Genomic DNA, 20,563 nt, shown 5'->3' with positions numbered 1-20,563 from the left:
GGCAACAACAGAAGAATAGGTGATGGAGAGAGACACCAGAAGAAACACAGAGACAACAACAGAAGAATAGATGATGGAGAGAGACACCAGAAGAAACACAGAGACAACAACAGAATAATAGATGATGGAGAGAGACACTAGAAGAAACACAGAGACAACAACAGAAGAATAGATGATGGAGAGAGACACCAGAAGAAACACAGAGACAACAACAGAAGAATAGATGATGGAGAGAGACACCAGAAGAAACACAGAGACAACAACAGAAGAATAGATGATGGAGAGAGACACCAGAAGAAACACAGAGACAACAACAGAAGAATAGATGATGGAGAGAGACACACCAGACAAGACACAGAGACCGCAACAGAAGAATAGATGATGGAGAGAGACACCAGAAGAAACACAGAGACAACAACAGAAGAATAGGTGATGGAGAGAGACACCAGAAGAAACACAGAGACAACAACAGAAGAATAGATGATGGAGAGAGACACCAGAAGAAACACAGAGACAACAACAGAAGAATAGATGATGGAGAGAGACACCAGAAGAAACACAGAGACAACAACAGAAGAATAGATGATGGAGAGAGACACCAGAAGAAACACAGAGACAACAACAGAAGAATAGATGATGGAGAGAGACACCAGAAGAAACACAGAAACAACAACAGAAGAATAGATGATGGAGAGAGACACCAGAAGAAACACAGAGACAGCAACAGAAGAATAGATGATGGAGAGAGACACCAGAAGAGACACAGAAACAACAACAGAAGAATAGATGATGGAGAGAGACACACCAGACAAGACACAGAGACAACAACAGAAGAATAGATGATGGATAGAGACACCAGAAGAAACACAGAAACAACAACAGAAGAATAGGTGATGGAGAGAGACACCAGAAGAAACACAGAGACAGCAACAGAAGAATAGGTGATGGAGAGAGACACCAGAAGAAACACAGAGACAACAACAGAAGAATAGATGATGGAGAGAGACACCAGAAGAAACACAGAGACACAGCAACAGAAGAATAGATGATGGAGAGAGACACCAGAAGAAACACAGAGACAGCAACAGAAGAATAGATGATGGAGAGAGACACCAGAAGAAACACAGAGACAACAACAGAAGAATAGGTGATGGAGAGAGACACCAGAAGAAACACAGAGACAACAACAGAAGAATAGATGATGGAGAGAGACACCAGAAGAAACACAGAGACAACAACAGAAGAATAGGTGATGGAGAGAGACACTAGAAGAAACACAGAGGCAACAACAGAAGAATAGGTGATGGAGAGAGACACCAGAAGAAACACAGAGACAACAACAGAAGAATAGATGATGGAGAGAGACACACCAAACAAGACACAGAGACAACAACAGAAGAATAGGTGATGGAGAGAGACACCAGAAGAAACACAGAGACAACAACAGAAGAATAGATGATGGAGAGAGACACCAGAAGAAACACAGAGACAACAACAGAAGAATAGATGATGGAGAGAGACACCAGAAGAAACACAGAGACAACAACAGAAGAATAGGTGATGGAGAGAGACACACCAGACAAGACACAGAGACCGCAACAGAAGAATAGATGATGGAGAGAGACACCAGAAGAAACACAGAGACAACAACAGAAGAATAGGTGATGGAGAGAGACACCAGAAGAAACACAGAGACAACAACAGAAGAATAGATGATGGAGAGAGACACCAGAAGAAACACAGAGACAACAACAGAAGAATAGGTGATGGAGAGAGACACCAGAAGAAACACAGAGACAACAACAGAAGAATAGGTGATGGAGAGAGACACACCAGACAAGACACAGAGACCGCAACAGAAGAATAGGTGATGGAGAGAGACATACCAGACAAGACACAGAGACCGCAACAGAAGAATAGGTGATGGAGAGAGACACACCAGACAAGACACAGAGACCGCAACAGAAGAATAAGATAGGATGGAGAGAGACACCAGAAGAACAGAACAGGCCATAACAGAAGAGAATAGACAAAGGAGACAGTAACAAACAAGTACCTGAGACGGCAACAGACAAAACACAGACAGCAACAGACAAGACACAGAAAAAGTGAAAGAAGAGGGCATATGGAGAGAGAGCAACGGTGGGTTGAGCAGACAGTAGGCTGTATCAATTAAAGCTGCTCAATGGATTCTAATTACTGCACAATGTCAAATCAAATCAAATTGTATTTGTGACATACACATGGTTAGCAGATGTTAATGCGAGTGTAGCGAAATGCTTGCGCTTCTAGTTCTGACAATGCAGTAGTAACCAACAAGTAATCTAACCTAACAATTCCACAACTGCTACCTTATACACACAAGTGTAAAGGGATAAAGCATATGTACATAAAGATATATGAATGAGTGATGGTACAGAACGGCATAGGCAAGATGCAGAGATGGTATCGAGTACAGTATATACATATGAGATGAGTAGTGTAGGGTATGTAAACATAAAAGTGGCATAGTTTAAAGTGGCTAGTGATACATGTATTACATAAAGATGGCAAGATGCAATAGATGGTATAGAGTACAGTATATACATATGAGATGAGTAATGTAGGGTGTAATGTAGGGCATTGTTTAAAGTGGCTAGTGATACATTTGTTACATCAATTTCCACCAATTCCCATTATTGAAGTGGCTGGAGTTGAGTCAGTATGTTGGCAGCAGCCACTCAATGTTAGTGAGTTCCTCCTGTATGTTGTTATGATCACACCACGTCTCGTTAATCATAAGGCAAAAAAATATCAGAATTGGGCTGCCTGTCTAAATGCAGTCATGGTGGCGTAGCCGAAAGATCAGAACGCCTTGAACCAAGAGGTTGTGGGTGGTGCCGGAAGACAAGATGGCGGAAATGGATGCTGAGTTCGAATCAAGCAGCGCGTCGAGTAAAGTTGGTGAAGACAAATGTTCTGAATGGACAACAGTAGTAGCGAAAGCTGGAACAATAAGGAAATTGGAGTGGAGGATACGTGTATGAATGATAATGAATATCTTCTTGTTGAGGTGCGTTTGTTGAGTAAGGATACATATGTGGGAAACCCGTTTGAGGTGTCGAAATGGTGAAGTATACGCTGGGAAAATTGGAGTCTGTCAGAGTGAACAGGAGTGGTCTTGTTTAGATGAATTTATATTTCTGAAGAACAGAGGAAGATTGCAGTGAGCCTCAAAAAAATCAGAACAAAATAAGAGTGTTTGTTTTGAACTTCGGAGTAGAGCACCCTTCAAAGTAGTCATCTCAGGGGTGACGACGGATTTTCAGGTTGAATACCTGAAGAGTTTTCTTGGTGTTGTTGGTGCCCGGTGTCTGACCTGATTGGTGAATGGAGAAAAATAATCAAAATAAAAAATATATATAAAAAATCAAAATAATAAAGTCTGACAGTCCTGTTGTTTTTTGACAAAGAGCAAATACCGACACAAGAGCTTTCGTCCCCAAACCATTGCAGTGTAAGAATTGTAAAGGATTTGGTCATGTTTCAAGTGTGTGCAGACAGACAGAGCATATTAAAGAACGGTGTGTAGAAGGACGACGGTGTTGCAGTTATGGTGGGGATCATGATCCCGAGGTCCTGGAGTGGCCTGTAAAGGTGAAGGAGATTGAGGTGGCAAAAGTTAGAGTAGTCAATCGAATCTCCTATGTGGAGGCGATTTAAAATAATTTAGAAAACAAGTGATGCTCTTGAAAATATGTAGTAAATGTTTACTCCCAGTCAAAAGATACCATGTGTCAAAAAGGTGGATTTTGTGGCTTTCATTGCCACAGTTATAAACTGTATGGCACAAGTCTCATAGAAGTCTAAGAAACTGAACATTATTGTGGGTTGCGGCAGAAAGGTTTTGGGGATTTAAGGATTTTACATCTAAAGACAAGGGGTACTGGCATTGGAAGACCTGCCCTCCAAGGTTCCCCTTGAGCCTGTGTAGGGATCGGATCTTTTTTGATATAAATAAAAGATGTTGTTTGATCTTGTCACGTTCTGACCTTAGTTCCTTTGTTTTGTCTTTGTTTTAGTTGGTCAGGGCGTGAGTTGGGTGGGCAGTCTATGCGTGTTTTTCTATGTTGGGGTTTTGAGTTCGGCCTACTATGGTTCTCAATCAGAGGCAGCTGTCAATCGTTGTCCCTGATTGAGAATCATACTTAGGTAGCCTGGGTTTCACTTTTGGTTTGTGGGTGTTTGTTTCCGTGTGTGTGTTTGGGCCACACGGTACTGTTTTGTTTTTTTGTATATTCACGTTGTCATTTATTGTTTAGTGTTCTGAGTTTTAATTAAACATCATCATGAACACTTACCACGCTGCGCTTTGGTCCGATCCTTACTCCTCCTCAGACGAAGAGGAGGAAATCCGTTACAGATTTAGTTTAGTATTGTATTTTAGGGTGGTTTGGTAAATCCTGTTTTCATCTCACACAATAGGTGAATAATAATTACTGTATAAATGAACATGCACAATGTAATCATGTATGTCAAAGTGTGTCAAATATGTAAGTTGAAAACACTAATGTTAAAAGCACTGTGTATGTTTCCTTAACCTTGACAACGGGCAAAGAGCTGTGAATGGATCAGTGGTTCACCAATCAGGTGAACCAAAAATCTCAAATTTCGACTCATCAGACCAAAAGGACAGATTTTCACCAGTCTGATGTCCGTTGCTCGTGTTCTTGACCCAAGCAAATCTCTTATTATTATTGGTGTCCTTTAGTAGTGGTTTCTTTGCAGCAATTCTACCATGAACACCTGATTCACAAATTTTCCTCTGAACAGTTGATGTTGAGATGTGTCTGTTACTTGAACTCTATGAGTTGCAATCTGAGGTGAAGTTAATTGCCGATTTCTGAGGCTGGTAACTCTTAACTTTCCTCTGCAGCAGAGGTAACTCTGGGACTTCTTGTCCTGTGGTGGTCCTCATGAGAGCCAGTTTCATCATAGCACTTGATGGTTTTTGCGATTGGACTTGAAGAAACTTTCTTGAAAGTTCTTGAAATTTTATGGATTGACTGACCTTCATGTCTTAAAGTAATGATGAACTGTCTTTTCTCTTTGCTTATTTGAGCTGTTCTTGCCATAATAAGAACTTTGAATTTGACCAAATAAGGCTATATTCTGTATACCACCCTACCTTGTCACACCACAACTGATTGGCTCAAATGCATTAAGAAGGAAATAAATTCTACAAATTAATTTAAATATATTCCAGGTGACTACCTCATGAAGCTGGTTGAGAGAATGCCAAGAGTGTGCAAAGCTGTCATCAAGGCAAAGGGTGGCTACTTTGAATAATCTCAAATATAAAATACATTTTGATTTGTTTAACACTTTTTTGGTTACGACATGATTCCATATGTGTTATTTCATAGTTTTGATGTCTTCACTATTATTTTACAATGTAGAAAATAGTACAAATAAAGAAAAACTCTTGAATGGGTAGGTGTGTCCAAACTTTTAACTGGTACTATACATACAATGTTCACCTAACTAACGGAAAACTGGACACTCAAACAGGAGAACATTACAGGTAGAATTGTTAGCTGGGAAGATCTCAATTGCATACTCTCTACAGAGAGAGGACGCATGGAGTATGCAATTGAAATCTTCCCCATGTGCCTCTCCCACACCTTTAACCACCTGCACATGAAAACACACACTACATGATTAAATTGACTTTTTGGGTTGAAACACACATGCACAGCAATACAAACGTGCCTTTGGTGTTGGTAGTAGTCTATGAGTGTAATAGGCAGGAGAGTTCTGGACCAGAGCAGAATGAATAGAACCAGGTAACATATTTTTACAGACTTAATGACAACTACACTATCTGTCCATTGAGTCTAAGTATTTTTGTTCAAGTATTTGTGACCAATAGATGCATATCTGTATTCCCAGTCATGTGAAATCCATAGATTAGGACCTCATTTATTTATTTAAATTGACTGATTTCCTTATTTGAACTCTCAGAAAAATCTTTTAAATTGTTGCGTTTATATTTTTGTTAAATGTACATCATAAGCGAGAAACGAACCGACAGAGTAGTCCTATATATGCACTTTGAAGGTAGCAGCCCTAATTGCTAGACTACCCCAGGCCATGATTGAATTCAATTTTGACTGTTCATTCATAACCTTAGGATACACTCCACACTTGTATGTCGTAGCCTAGGGGAGACCAATATCTATCTTGTGATATTAAACTATATAAAACAAGGTTGTTTATGTGTATGGCATTTCAGATCCATTTTTGTACATTTGAATGTTGCAGGAATAGGACCTAGGCCTAGCGTTTTGAGCGAGTGAGAGAATATTATTTTGATAGCAGGCCTGATCCCAATGACTCGACTGCCTCCGCATGGAGAAAGAGAACTGCTCATTGTCAGGAAATCAAATAAAATCGAACTTTATTTGTCACATGTGCCGAATACAACAAGTTCAGACCTTACCGTGAAATGCTTACTTACAAGCCCTTAACCAAAGGTGCAGTTCAAGAAGAGTTAAGAAAATATTTACCAGATAAACTAAAGTAAAAAATAATAAAAAAGTAACACAATAACATGACAATAATGAGGCTATATACAGGGAGTACCGGTACCGAGTCAGTGTGCGGGGGCACCGGTTAGAGGTAATTTGTACATGTAGGTAGGGGTGAAGTGACTATGCATAGATAATAAACAGCGAGTAGCAGCAGTGTACAAAACAAATGGAGGGGGGGTCAATGTAATAGTCCGGTGGCCATTTGATTAGTTGTTCAGCACTCTTATGGCTTGTGGGTAGAAGCTGTTAAGGAGCCTTTGGTCCTAGACCTGGCGCTCTGGTACCGCTTACCGTGCAGTAGCAGAGAAAAGTATATGACAATTTTATGGGCTTTCCTCTGACACCGCCTATTTTATAGGTCCTGGATTGCAGGAAGCTTGGCCACAGTGATGTACTGGGCCGTACGCACTACCCTCCGTAGCGCCTTATTGTACGGTCAGATGCCGAGCAGTTGCCATACCAGGCAGCAACCGGTCAGGATGCTCTCGATGGTGTAGCTGTTTAACTTTTTGAGGATCTGGGGACATATGCCAAATCTTTTCAGTCTCCTGGGGGGGAAAGGTTTTGTCGTGCCCTCTTCACAACTGTCTTGGTGTGTTTGGACCATGATAGATTGTTGGTGATGTGGACACCAAGGAACTTGAAACTCTCGACCCGCTCCACTACAGCCCCGTTGATGTTCATGGGGGCCTGTTCGACCTGCCTTTTTCTGTAGTCCATGATCAGCTCCTTTGTCTTGCTCACATTGAGGGAGAGGTTGTTGTCCTGGCACCACACTGCCAGTTCTCTGACCTCCTTCCTATAGGCTGTCTCATCATTGTCGGTGATCAGGCCTACCACTGTTGTGTCATCAGCAAACTTAATGATGGTGTTGGAGTCGTGTTTGGCCACGTAGTCGTGGGTGAACAGGGAGTACAGGAGGGGACTAAGTACACACCCCTGAAGGGCCCCAGTGTTGAGGATCAGCATGGCAGATGTGTTGTTGCCAACCCTTACCACCTGGGGGTGGCCTGTTAGGAAGTCCAGGATCCAGTTGCAGAGGGAGTTGTTTTGTCCCAGGATCCTTAGCTTAGTGATGAGCTTCGTGGGCATTATGGTGTTGAACGCTGAGCTGTAGTCAACTAATCATGAGGCTCATTTGAATTTCCTGACGCAACAGGAAAATTCTCAGTGGCAAAAGAGTAATCAAGTTAAGATCCGACATCTGTAGGGGTTAAAAATAAAAGTATGTCAACTTATCAATTAATTTTTTCCAAGTTGGTTACTATGCTGTGAAAAAGTTGTATTTCACTAGTCCAAAAAAAAGTTATAGGACAGATGCTCCTTTTCTGTCCTGCCCTAGCCCTATCCCCATTGGCCAATGCCACTGCTTTGTTCTCATTCGCCAATTCTTGGTAGCGTTGCTGTCTCTGGTTGGTTGGTGAGGGCAATTCTCGGTAACTTCGTGGTAGCAAAGGGTGATATGATTGGATCTCGCAACCAGAAATTTCCAAGGGAGAATCTCATTTGAGTTTCCTTGATTCCTTAAATCCTATCGTTTTGCCTCTTTAACAAAACCCATTGGATGAGAAGGTCAGAGGTCCCGCCCCTCTGACCTTGTCATCCAATGGGTTTTGTTAAAGAGGCGAGAAGAGAGCATGCGAGGAATCAAGAACATTCTCCCTTAAACTCACGGTTGTCAGGGGGGTCCTCAAGGCTGGTTGTTGCCGTCTTGCTCAGCAACCGCACCCGACTTGAGCTCGAGACAGGAGTGTGCTGAAGCAACCGCAATTGCGAGAGCATCCTTGAGAAGCCACTGAATCACAACAATAATTTCGGACTGAGGAAAATACGACCGTCAAACATCGTCGCCTCATCGCCCGGCTGATATAGCCTACTGACCTAAAGAAAAAGCGTAGGGACAATATCATTAATGGAAATAAATTAGAAGCCTGCGAGTTTAATTTGTTGTTATTTTAATTTTTTGGGGGACAACAGCCTTTTGAACCCCAAAATGGCTGAGATAACCAATTTAAGACCAACATATGGTAAGACATATTATTAAATGTTTTTCCTCATGATAAATAACATGCCAGACAACTGTTTTAGGCTAACCGAAAAAAATGAGTGTTTCTCAGGTTCTCAGATTCTAAATGGTGTCTTGTTGGCCTAACAAGGCTGAAAGACTCCAGGGGCTACATTCGTTGTTTAGTCTCGTTTTTTGTACTATATTCAATTCATTTAATGTTTGAAATTAAATGGCACACGTCGATTTAACATTTAAAACGACACGAGTGACGTGTAGCCTACATGGTTGATTCCTTCTTGTGAGTCTTATCTCCTACAGTGATGTTATTCTGGTAATACAGTCGCTTTGAACCAATAGCAGGAAGACATAAAAAAGACCCCTAGAATATGGGAAGCCTCTTTAAACTATGTGTATTTAGGGAGTATGTATTTTTTTTAATCAACAATGTTCAGAGGGGAGAACACAGACCTATCAAGGCCTCGACAGTGTCAACGATTCTAATAATTTAAAAACTGAGCATAGGCCTGTTGTCTATGTTTTAATTTGTTGGGATTACAAATAGGCCTATACATGAAAATGTATGGTCATGCGTGCGTTAGTTTCCGGCGGTAGCCACTATTGCTTCGTCATATTTTGTCTTGTAGGAGGAATGTTGGCAGGGGATATGGACTGAATGAAAATGTGCCTTTTGACATTTATATATAAACCAATATATATTGACTTCTGGTTAATCTCGTGCGCGGCACAGGTTTATTGTTAAAGGTGAGACCCGTTTGGAAGGCACTTCTCCATCCTTCTCGAATGGCTTTTGACTGCGTGTGGGTTAGAGAGGATGATGACGTTCAATCTATTCTTGAGGCTTGGCATCAACTGTGCACGACTGCCCGGTCTTCTCTTATTTGAAAGAATATCTATCCGAATTGCTGAACTGGACCCTTTGTCCATAGCGTAACAGAACATTTGGGCAAGGTGGATGGTGGTCTCTCACGTCTGCCCAAAAACCTCACTCGCTGAGCAATCAATTTGCGTGGTCATTGTAATCTAGTAAAGTCACGGTGGGATGGTGGGAAGCATTGATGGATGTTTTACCAATAGCCTAGTGCACCATGCTCCCATGTCAGAGTTAAAGCATTAAACTATGGTGCTTAACTCTGGGCAGAATATGTTATTATTAAGAGAATGAGTGGACAAAGATTTCAAAAACGAACTACACCCAGTCACATGCATATATTTAGCCTACTGTATAAATATATGGTTTACACCTACAATTACTCAACAATCGATTACACAACAACCAGTGCAGACAACTAACAGGACAGGATGAGACACATCACATTGACAAAATCAGTAAGACACATTCAAACTCTCCTCCTCTTTGCCAAACCGAATTGTCTATGAAAATAAATGACCTCCTGTAGAGATTGTTTTGTGTGTGCAGTGAAGGGTAGAGGCGCTAATGTTGTTTGTTTGTGTCTGGAGTGTTGGAGCAGCTCCTCAGTGAGGGCGTGGGGTCTAATTACACCAACAAAAGGACTCTGTTATTTCTTCCCTTGATTATCAATTTATCTGCATTGTTAAATTCATATTAGCATAATTCCTCTCCTTAACAGATAGCTATCTCCCAGAGCAACTTTTATTGCTTTTGTTTTGATTCATGGATGGATTTTCCCTCCGAGTTGAGCCCAGTGCCAAAGCTGGAGGGAACAGCTGCAGTTTACCCCACCTTAAGGATTTTCACACTACTGAGCTGAGCCAAAACAAGTGGTACTGAGCTGGCCTGGTTATGCATCCCTTATACTTGCAGTAACTGTTCTGGAAAAGATCATATGAAAGTGATGACCCCTTCCGCTTTACTTCCGTATCCAGTCCCATACCGTTTTGAATGGGTTTCAAGATTATATAATCAAATTCATGAGAAAAATAAAATAATATATATATATATATATATATATATATATAAATATATAAATATATAAATATATATATATATATATATATAAATATATATATAAATATATATATATAAATATATATATATAAATAAATATATATATATAAATATATATATATAAATATATATATATAAATATATATATAAATATATATATATATATATATATATATAAATATATATATATATATATATATATATATATATATAAATACACACCCACACACAGTACCATTCAAAAGTTTGGACGCACCTACTCATTCAAGGTTATTTTTTAAATTTGTTTAACTACTTTCTACATTGTAGAATAATAGTGAAGAAATAAAAACTATGAAATAACACATGGAATCATGTAGTAACCAAAAAAGTGTTAAAAAAAATCTAAATATATTTTATATTTGAGATTCTTCAAAGGAGCCAGCCTTTGTGTGGATGACAGCTTTGTACACTCTTGGTACTCTCTCAACCAGCTTCACCTGGAATGCTTTCCCAACAGCAGCCTTGAAGGAGTTCCCACATATGCTGAGCACTTGTTGGCTGCTTTTCCTTCACTCTGCGGGCCAACTCATTCCAAACCATATCAATTGGGTTAAGGTCGGGTAATTGTGGAGGCCAGGTCATCTGATGTAGCACTCCATCACTCTCCTTCTTGGTCAAATAGCCCTTACACAGCCTGGAGGTGTGTTGGGTCATTGCCGTGTAGAAAAACAAATGATAGTCCTACTAAGCGAAAACCAGATGGGATGGCGTATCGCTGCAGAATGCTGTGGTAGCCATGCTGGTTAAGTGTGCCTTGAATTCTAAGTAAATCACTGGCAGTGTTACCAGCAAAGCACCCACACACCATCCCACCATCTCCTCCATGCTTCACGGTGGAACCCACACATGCGGAAATAATCCGTTCACCTACTCTGCGTCTCACAAAGACACAGCGGTTGGAACCAAAAATCTCAATTTGGACTCATCAGACCAAAGGATAGATTTCCACCTGGATAATGTCCATTGCTTGTATTTATTAGCCCAAGCAAGTCTCTTCTTCTTATTGGTGTCCTTTAGTAGTGGTTTCTTTGACCATGAAGTCCTGATTCACGCAGTCTCCTCTGAACATTTGATGTTGAGATGTGTCTGTTACTTGAACTCTTTGAAGTCAATCTGAGGTGCAGTTAATTGCCGATTTCTGAGGCTGGTAACACTAATTAACTTATCTTCTGCAGCAGAGGTAACTCTGGGTCTTCCTTTCCTGTGGCGTTCCTCGTGTGAGCCAGTTTCATCATAGCGCTTGATGATTTTTGCAACTGCACTTTTCCGGATTGACTGACCTTCATGTCTTAAAGCAATGATGGACTGTCATTTCTCTTTGCTTATTTGAGCTGTTCTTGCCATAATATGGACTTGGTATTTTACCAAATAGGTCTATCTTCTGTGTACCTTGTCACAACACAACCGATTGGCCCAAATGCATTAAGAAGGAAAGGAATTCCACAACTGATATTTTAATAAGGCACACATGCTAATTAAAATGCATTCCAGGTGACTACCTCATGAAGCTGGTTGAGAGAATGCCGAGAGTGTGCAAAGCTGTTATCAAAGCAAAGGGTGGCTACTTTGAAGAATCTCATTCTTATTGGTGTACTTATTTGGCATTTAATTGTTTTATTTAACCTTCATTTAACTAGGCAAGTCAGTTAAGAACAAATTCTTATTTACAATGATGGCCTACCCCGGCCAAACCCTCCCCTATCCCGGACGATGCAGGGCCAATTGTGCCCTATAGGACTCCCGATCACGGCCGGTTGTGATACAGCCCGGGATCGAACCAGGGTCTCTAGTGACGCCTCTGGCACTGAGATGCATTGCCTTACATGCTGACCAAACTGGATGCGTGCATGCGCGATCGTGCACATGTTGATTTTGTACCCCCACACCAAACACGATCATGACATGCAGGTTGAAATATCAAAACAAACTCTGAACCAATTCTATTAATTTGGGGACTGGTCGAAAAGCATTAAACATTTATGGCAATTTAGCTAGCTAGCTTGCTGTTGTCCTGGGATATAAACATTTGGTTGTTATTTTACCTGAAATGCACAAGGTCTTCTACTCCGACAATTAATCCACAGATAAAACGGTAAACCAAATTCCTTTCTCGACATCTCTCCTCCTTCCTCAGGCTTCTTTTTTACTTCTTTGGACTTTATATGGCGGTTGGCAACCAACTTTATGATGCATTACAACATCCGACTGGCGTGTAGACGTCAGTTCATCTTTCAATCACCCACGTGGGTATATGCTCCTAAACACTAATGAGGAGATGGGAGAGGGCAGACTTGCAGCGCATTGAGCCTCACAAATAGAACCTATTTCTATTTTGGCACCTGGCCACGCTGACGCTCACTGAGGCGAGCGAGCAGTGTGGGTGCAATGATTGACTAGCACGTATGTGTAAAGTTGCGAGCGGTGTGGTCAGCATGTTAGACTGCTGCGCCACTCGGGTGCACAGTACCCTTATGTTATTGCCTTTGTCTCTTTGGGGGTACATGTCTCACTGAGGCAGACTAGCCTGGATGAAGGAGTGAGCTGACAGTGACACACAGTCCTACCCTCCTCACCTCTCTTCCCCTCCCTCCCTCCCTCCCTCCCTCCCTCCCTCCATCTCTCTCTGTACCTTCTCTCTGCAGTGTGTCCGGCCTAGCCGGAACAGCGCTTGTGATTTAATGCCATAGTGACTGGTGTCAGAGTGACAAGCCCCTTTCTCACCCAGTGGTGAAATACAGCACAATCCACCTCGGGACAAGATGTCTGTCTGTATTACTCATGTTCACCGAGATTTCAGGATGAATAAACACACACCGAGGAAGCTAACGTTGTGTGAAAGGTGGTTTAGATAGTCTTTTAGCTTAGTCCTGTGAAGCTGAGCAGCAGTGATTTACCTCGGCGTGTTGATGGCAGTAGGGGAGATGGACGTTTACAGATGTTTCGTCTTTGTTAATGTCTTACTGTGTGACATATGTTGTACGTGTAAGAGGGAAAAGAGATTGCTTACAAGAACGTTTATATGAGTGTTTGGGTTATTTGAAAAATTCTTGAGACACATGACTCTGTGTAGTGGAGGTACTTCAGAATGTAATGTTTCCATGCACCTTGACGTCACCTTTCAGGAAGTTAGCGGTCACTCCTGAGCGGGACGGTTTGCCACTTAAAGGGTAGGAAACATGAGTTTTTACTCAACAATGTAACAACACAGTGTGGTCAAAGACTTAGTAACTTAGTTTTAGTCACTACCTGGTTACCTATAAGTACAAACATAGTAAAAAAAAAAAAATGTTATTACTAGGGTTGCAAAATTCGGGGAACTTTCAATAAATTCCCTGGTTTTCCCGAAATCCCGGTTGGAGATTTCTGGAATCTTGAGAGAATAAGCAGAAAATCCTGGAATCCTCCAACCACAATTTCTGGAAAACAAGGGAATTTGTTGAAAGTTCCAGGAATTTAGCAACCCTAGTTGTTACATATTTATTGACTTATTTCCGGATAACTTCTAAAGTACCCTCAACGTCATATGGAGGATCTACTTTGTGCTACAGAGTTTAAGCTAGCTAGCTCAAGCTGGCTAACGTTAGCCACATCTCATGCTAGTCACAGTCTTTGTGGCTGTGTTATCTAGTGGAAACACTTTAGCACGGCAGGCTCTGGTGCTTTATTGCTGTGGGCTCAATGAAAGCGAAAATCATACCTGCTTGCACTAATGGTGTAGTACCTCGCCTGTTCTCCTTTTTGTTTTGTCAACTTTTGGCATGTTCTCTGTTAAGTAGGCTACGGGAGTTTTCTAACTTTTCCCACCTCAGAATCTAGATAGCACTCAAGCACTAAGCTATCTATTTTGCAGGTAGCCTAGCGGTTAAGAGCGTTGGTTCAAATCACTGAGCCAACTAGGTGAAAAATTGGACCATCTGCCCTTGAGCAAAGCACTTAACCCTAATTGCTTCTGTAAGTCGCTCTGGATAAGAGCGTCCGCTAAATGACTAAAATTTTTAAATGGCTGACTGATTCAGTGCTAAGGTAATGTTAGCAGGCTGGTAAAGCTAATATTAGCAGGCTAGTTGGCTAGAAACTGCACATTGATTTGTGACAATGCATTTATAAAGTAAACTCAGCAAAAAAATAAACGTCCTCTCACTTTCAACTGCGTTTATTTTCAGCTAACTAAACATGTGTAAATATTTGTATGAACATAACAAGATTCAACAACTGAGACATGAACTGAATAAATTCCACAGACATGTGACTAACAGAAATTGAATAATGTGTCCCTGAACAAAGGGAGGGAGGGGGGGGGGGGGGTCAAAATCAAAAGTAACAGTCAGTATCTGGTGTGGCCAACAGCTGCATTAAGTACTGCAGTGCATCTCCTCCTCATGGACTGCACGAGATGTGCAGTTTTTGCTGTGAGATGTTATCCCACTCTTCCACCAAGGCACCTGCAAGTTCCCAGACATTTCTGGGGGGAATGGCCCTTGCCCTCACCCTCCGATCCAACAGGTCCCTGACAGGCTCTTCGCTGGCCATGGCAGAACACGGACATTCCTGTCTTACAGGAAATCACACACAGAACGAGCAGTATAGCTGGTGGCATTGTCATGCTGGAGGGTCATGTCAGGATGAGCCTGCAGGAAGGATACCACATGAGGGAGGATGATGTCTTCCCTGTAATGCACAGTGTTGAGATTGCCTGCAATGACAACAAGCTCAGTCCGATGATGCTGTGACACACCGCCTCAGACCATGACGGACCCTCCACCTCCAAATCAATCCCGCTCCAGAGTACAGGCCTCGGTGTAACACTCATTCCTTCGACGGTAAACGCAAATCCGAGCATCAACCTTGGTGAGACAAAACTGTGACTCGTCAGTGAAGAGCACTTTTTGCCTGTCCTGTCTGGTCCAGCGACGGTGGGTTTGTGCCCAAAGGCGTCGTTGTTGCCGGTGATGTCTGGTGAGGACCTGCCTTACAACAGGCCTACAAGCCCTCAGTCCAGCCTCTCTCAGCCTCTTGCGGACAGTCTGAATACAGATGGAGGGATTTGGCATTCCTGGTGTAACTCGGGCAGTTGTTGTTTCCATCCTGTACCTGTCCCGTAGGTGTGATGTTTGGATGTACCGATCTTGTGCAGGTGTTGTTACACGTGGTCTGCCATTGCGAGGACAATCAGCTGTCCATCCTGTCTCCTTGTAGCGCTGTCTTAGGCGTCTCACAGTACGGACATTGCAATTTATTACCCTGGCCACATCTGCAGTCCTTATGACTCTTTGCAGCATGCCTAAGGCACGTTCACACAGATGAGCAGGGACCCTGGGCATCTTTCTTTTGGTGTTTTTCAGAGTCAGTAGAAAGGCCTCTTTAGTGTCCTAAGTTTTCATAACTGGGACCTTAATTGCCTACTGTCTGTAAGCTGTTAGTGTCTTAATGACCGTTCCACAGGTGCATGTTCAATAATTGTTTATGGTTCATTGAACAAGCATGGGAAACAGTGTTTACACCCTTTGCTATCAATATATGTGTATCTGTGACACACCGCCCCAGACTCTGGAAGCGCTGGACAGGAGGGAGCACCTGGAGGGAGGAGACGGAGAGACAGCCTGGTGCGTGGGGCTGCCACCGGAGGTCTGGTGCGTGGAGGAGTTACCGGATGGACCGGACCGTGGAGGCACACTGGAGGTCTCGAGCACCGAGCCTGCACAATCTGTCCTGGCTGGATACTCCCCGAAGCCCGGCAAGTGCGGCGGGGTGGAACAGACCGCACTGGGCTGTGCTGGTGAACCGGGGACACCGTGCGTAGGGCTGGTGCCATATACCCCGGGCCGAGGAGACGCACTGGAGACCAGATGCAAAGCGCTGGCTCCCTTTACCTGCTACCTCCGCTCTCCTGGCTGCCTCCACCTGTTCCCATTGGAGGCGATCCCTTCCAGCCACGATCTCCTCCCATGAGTAGGACCCCTTCCCGTCCAGAATGCCCTCCCATGTCCATGAGTCCATTCCATGCAGCTCCTGGTGACCACGCTGCTTGGTCCTTTTTTGGTGGGTAGTTCTGTAACGGCTGTTGGAAGGAGAGGACCAAGATGCAGCATGGTAAGTGTCCATGTTAGATTTATTCGATAACTGAACACTGAAACACAAAGTAAACAAAAGCACAACTGAAACAGTCCTGTCTGGTAGAGACACAGAGACAGATAACAACTACCCACAACTCAAGTGGGAAAAACAGGCTGCCTAAGTATGGTTCTCAATCAGAGACAACGATTGCCAGCTGCCTCTGATTGGGAACCATACCAGGCCAAACACATAGAAATGGAAAACAGAACACAAAACATAGAATGCCCACCCCAACTAACGCCCTGACCAAACTAAAATAGAGACATAAAAAAGGAACTAAGGTCAGGACGTGACACTTACCGTATTCCTCCACAGTCCCACACTTACCCGCTCGCCTCCTCGCGTATGAATCAGACAATAGAATCATTGCTTGTGATTAACAATTTACTGCAGTCTATTAATAATGGACGCCTCCTGCGTATGCACAGACACGTGTACACACACTTGTTCTTTCACGCATTTTGTTCCTTTTGAAATCCTGGATTTCGCCTTCAGTATTGCTATCGAGATGTGAACTCACTCAAGGTTTTATTTCATTTAGACCGTGACCATTTTGGTCTGTGTCTGTCTCTCTGTGTCTGTCTCTCTGTGTCTGTCTCTCAGGGGATGTGTCTAGGCAACGAGAGCTTCACAGCTGTGCTTTAAAGACTCTCAACAAAATGCCCCACTGGGGTCACAATGATCAATGGTGTAGGGGGGGGGGGGTGGTCAAGTCTTTGTCTAGAGGGGGAGTGAGTGGGTGTGGGCAGCCACTGTAGACACTATGGAGATACAGTGAGTGGATGAGAGGAAGAGAGAGATTAAGAAATAGAGGGTGGGAAAAGGTAAAACATTGCCTCTGGGAGGAAAAGGAGAAAGAGAAAAGGGAAAGCAGGACAAGATGCCAGTAACTGATTTTATTGACGATAAAATGACTAAATGGTTTAGCCGTGAGGTATGCCCTGCGGTACGCAGACAAGTGTCTGCTGTTCTGAATTCCCAAGGCCCGCATGGAAGTGACTGTCACTCTTCAGAAATGTCCCAAAAGTCTGTTTGTCTGGCACGCTTGCTCTCGACTCTCCGTCTGCGCCCTAGCTATGGATCCTTTGTCTCACTGGTTGTCCCTCCGTTAGCAGCCAAAGTCACCACTCATTCATACCGCATTTCCTGACTCTCTCTCTTTCATTCACCATTTCTTCTCCCCTTTCTCCTGCCCATTTCCCTCTCTCTTCCTGTTACCTTTGAATTCTACCCCGATTCTTATCCTCAAGTAACCGTGTTTGCCACCTTCATTCATTTCATGGCCATTTTAGTTTTTCTGTCTGGCTTGTCAAGCTGTTAAAATCCTCCTGTCTGTCACACAACTGGACAAGTGCCTGCTAACCCTGACCCAATTTTTGCCTCCAGCACTGTTGCTAAGCCCCTCCAGCTGACTTCACTGCTGGATATGAATATTGGCCACTAAAACGAAAGCTAAATCCCTGCACATGCAGCTTACTGGTGGCCCGGGGTGTGGCTGCCTGCAGCTTCAAGCATCTGGGGTCATCCAGTCCAGTTCTAGCCTGGTCAAACCAGACTGAATGCTGCACTCAAGAGAGCTGTAAGAGCTGTGTTCAGTCTGGTTTTACCAGGCTACTAATTTGACGGTTAATGAAGGCTATGCTGAAACCTGTTGGTTTTTGATAGTACAATTTGAAGTTCTCTTCCTTTACTATCATTTTCTTCCAAGAGAAAATCTCTCGCAGAATTATTGTAGTTGATAGCTGGGGCCTCTGTCATCTTTGCTTTATAACAGAGTTAGGTAACCTTAAGCAAATGTGACTATGTGTAGTTGTTCCTGACCGCTGAGGTTGATTTTGGGCCTCAGTCACAGAATTTTTAAAATATATTTTTTAAATGTTTTAAATATTTTTTACATTTTACCCCTTTTTCTCACCAATTTCATGGTATGCAATTGTTGTATTAGCTACTATCTTGTCTCATCGCTACAACTCCCGTACGGGCTCGGGAGAGACGAAGGTTGAAAGTCGTGCGTCCTCCGATACACAACCCAGCCAAGCCGCACTGCTTCTTAACACAGCGCACATCCAACCCGGAAGCCAGCCGCACCAATGCGCCGGAGGAAACACTGTGCACCTGGCCACCTTGGTGGCGCCCAGCCCGCCACAGGAGTCGCTGGTGCGCGATGAGACAAGGACACCCCTACCGACCAAGCCCTCCCTAACCCGGGCGACGCTAGGCCAATTGTGCGTCGCCTCACGGACCTCCCGGTCGCGGCCGGTTACGACAGAGCCTGGGCGCGAACCCAGGGACTCTGATGGCCCTTAACCACTGCGCCACCCGGGAGGCCCCTCAGTCACAGATTTTAACCAAAGAAGGTGGCTTTGCAGACTGCAGTTGTGAATCTGAATCAAATCAAATCAAATGAAATTGTATTTGTCACATACACACATGGTTAGCAGATGTTAATGCGAGTGTAGCGAAATGCTTGTTCTTCTAGTTCCGACAATGCAGTAATAACCAACGAGTAATCTAACCTAACAATTCCACAACTACTACCTTATACACACAAGTGTAAAGGGATAAGAATATGTACATAAAGATATATGAATGAGTGATGGTACGGAACGGCATAGGCAAGATGCAGTAGATGGTATCGAGTACAGTATATACATATGGGATGAGTAATGTAGGGTATGTAAACATAAAAGTGGCATAGTTTAAAGTGGCTAGTGATACATGTATTACATAAAGATGGCAAGATGCAGTAGATAGAGAGTACAGTATATACATATACATATGAGATGAGTAATGTAGGGTATGTAAACATTATATTAAGTGGCATTGTTTAAAGTGGCTAGTGATACAATCAATTCCCATTATTAAAGTGGCTGGAGTTGAGTCAGTATGTTGGCAGCAGCCACTCAATGTTAGTGGTGGCTGTTTAACAGTCTGATGGCCTTGAGATAGAAACTGTTTTTCAGTCTCTCGGTCCCTGCTTTGATGCACCTGTACTGACCTCGCCTTCTGGATGATAGCGGGGTGAACAGGCAGTGGCTCGGGTGGTTGTTGTCCTTGATGACCTTTATGGCCTTCCTGTGACATCGGGTGGTGTAGGTGTCCTGGAGGGCAGGTAAAGGCGCTGCTGCGCCTTCTTCACAACGCTGTCTGTGTCGGTGGACCAATTCAGTTTGTCTGTGATGTGTACGCCGGAGACCTTAACTTTCTACCCTCTCCACTACTTTCCCATCGATGTGGATAGGGGGGTGCTCCCTCTGCTGTTTCCTGAAGTCCACAATCATCTCCTTTGTTTTGTTGACGTTAAGTGTGAGGTTATTTTCCTGACACCACACTCCGAGGGCCCTCACCTCCTCCCTGTAGGCCGTCTCGTCATTGTTGGTAATCAAGCCTACCACTGTAGTGTTGTCCGCAAACTTGATGATTGAGTTGGAGGCGTGCATGGCCATCCAGTCGTGGGTGAACAGGGAGTACAGAAGAGGGCTCAGAACGCACCCTTGTGGGGCCCCAGTGTTGAGGATCAGCGGGGTGGAGATGTTGTTACCTACCCTCACCACCTGGGGGCGGCCCGTCAGGAAGTCCAGTACCCAGTTGCACAGGGCGGGGTCGAGACCCAGGGTCTCGAGCTTGATGACGAGTTTGGAGGGTACTATGTTAAGTCCTGAGCTGTAGTCGATGAACTGCATTCTCACATAGGTATTCCTCTTGTCCAGATGGGTTAGGGCAGTGTGGTTGCGATTGCGTCGTCTGTGGACCTATTGGGGCGGTAAGTAAATTGGAGTGGGTCTAGGGTGTCAGGTAGGGTGGAGGTGACATGGTCCTTGACTAGTCTCTCAAAGCACTTCATGATGACGGAAGTGAGTGCTAAGGGGTGGTAGTCGT

General features: G+C 43.4%; 1 protein-coding gene across 1 annotated transcript in view; it reads left to right on the top strand.

The window, feature by feature from the left end:
• The first annotated feature begins 8,170 nt into the window (after window positions 1–8,170).
• Window positions 8,171–20,563, top strand: part of LOC110488275 (synaptotagmin-11) — a 39,693-nt gene continuing 27,300 nt past the window's right edge. The window contains exon 1 of the mRNA XM_021560435.3: window positions 8,171–8,599. Coding sequence (XP_021416110.3) covers window positions 8,566–8,599 — 34 coding nt within the window. The 5' untranslated portion in view covers window positions 8,171–8,565. The remainder of the gene's footprint in view (window positions 8,600–20,563) is intronic.

Source organism: Oncorhynchus mykiss, chromosome 30 (assembly GCF_057628025.1).
Source record: "Oncorhynchus mykiss isolate SJ-2025 chromosome 30, ASM5762802v1, whole genome shotgun sequence".
Classification (NCBI taxonomy): Eukaryota; Metazoa; Chordata; class Actinopteri; order Salmoniformes; family Salmonidae; genus Oncorhynchus; species Oncorhynchus mykiss.
Note: the sequence above shows the minus strand (reverse complement) of the source record. Positions and strands in the feature narration are given on the sequence as shown.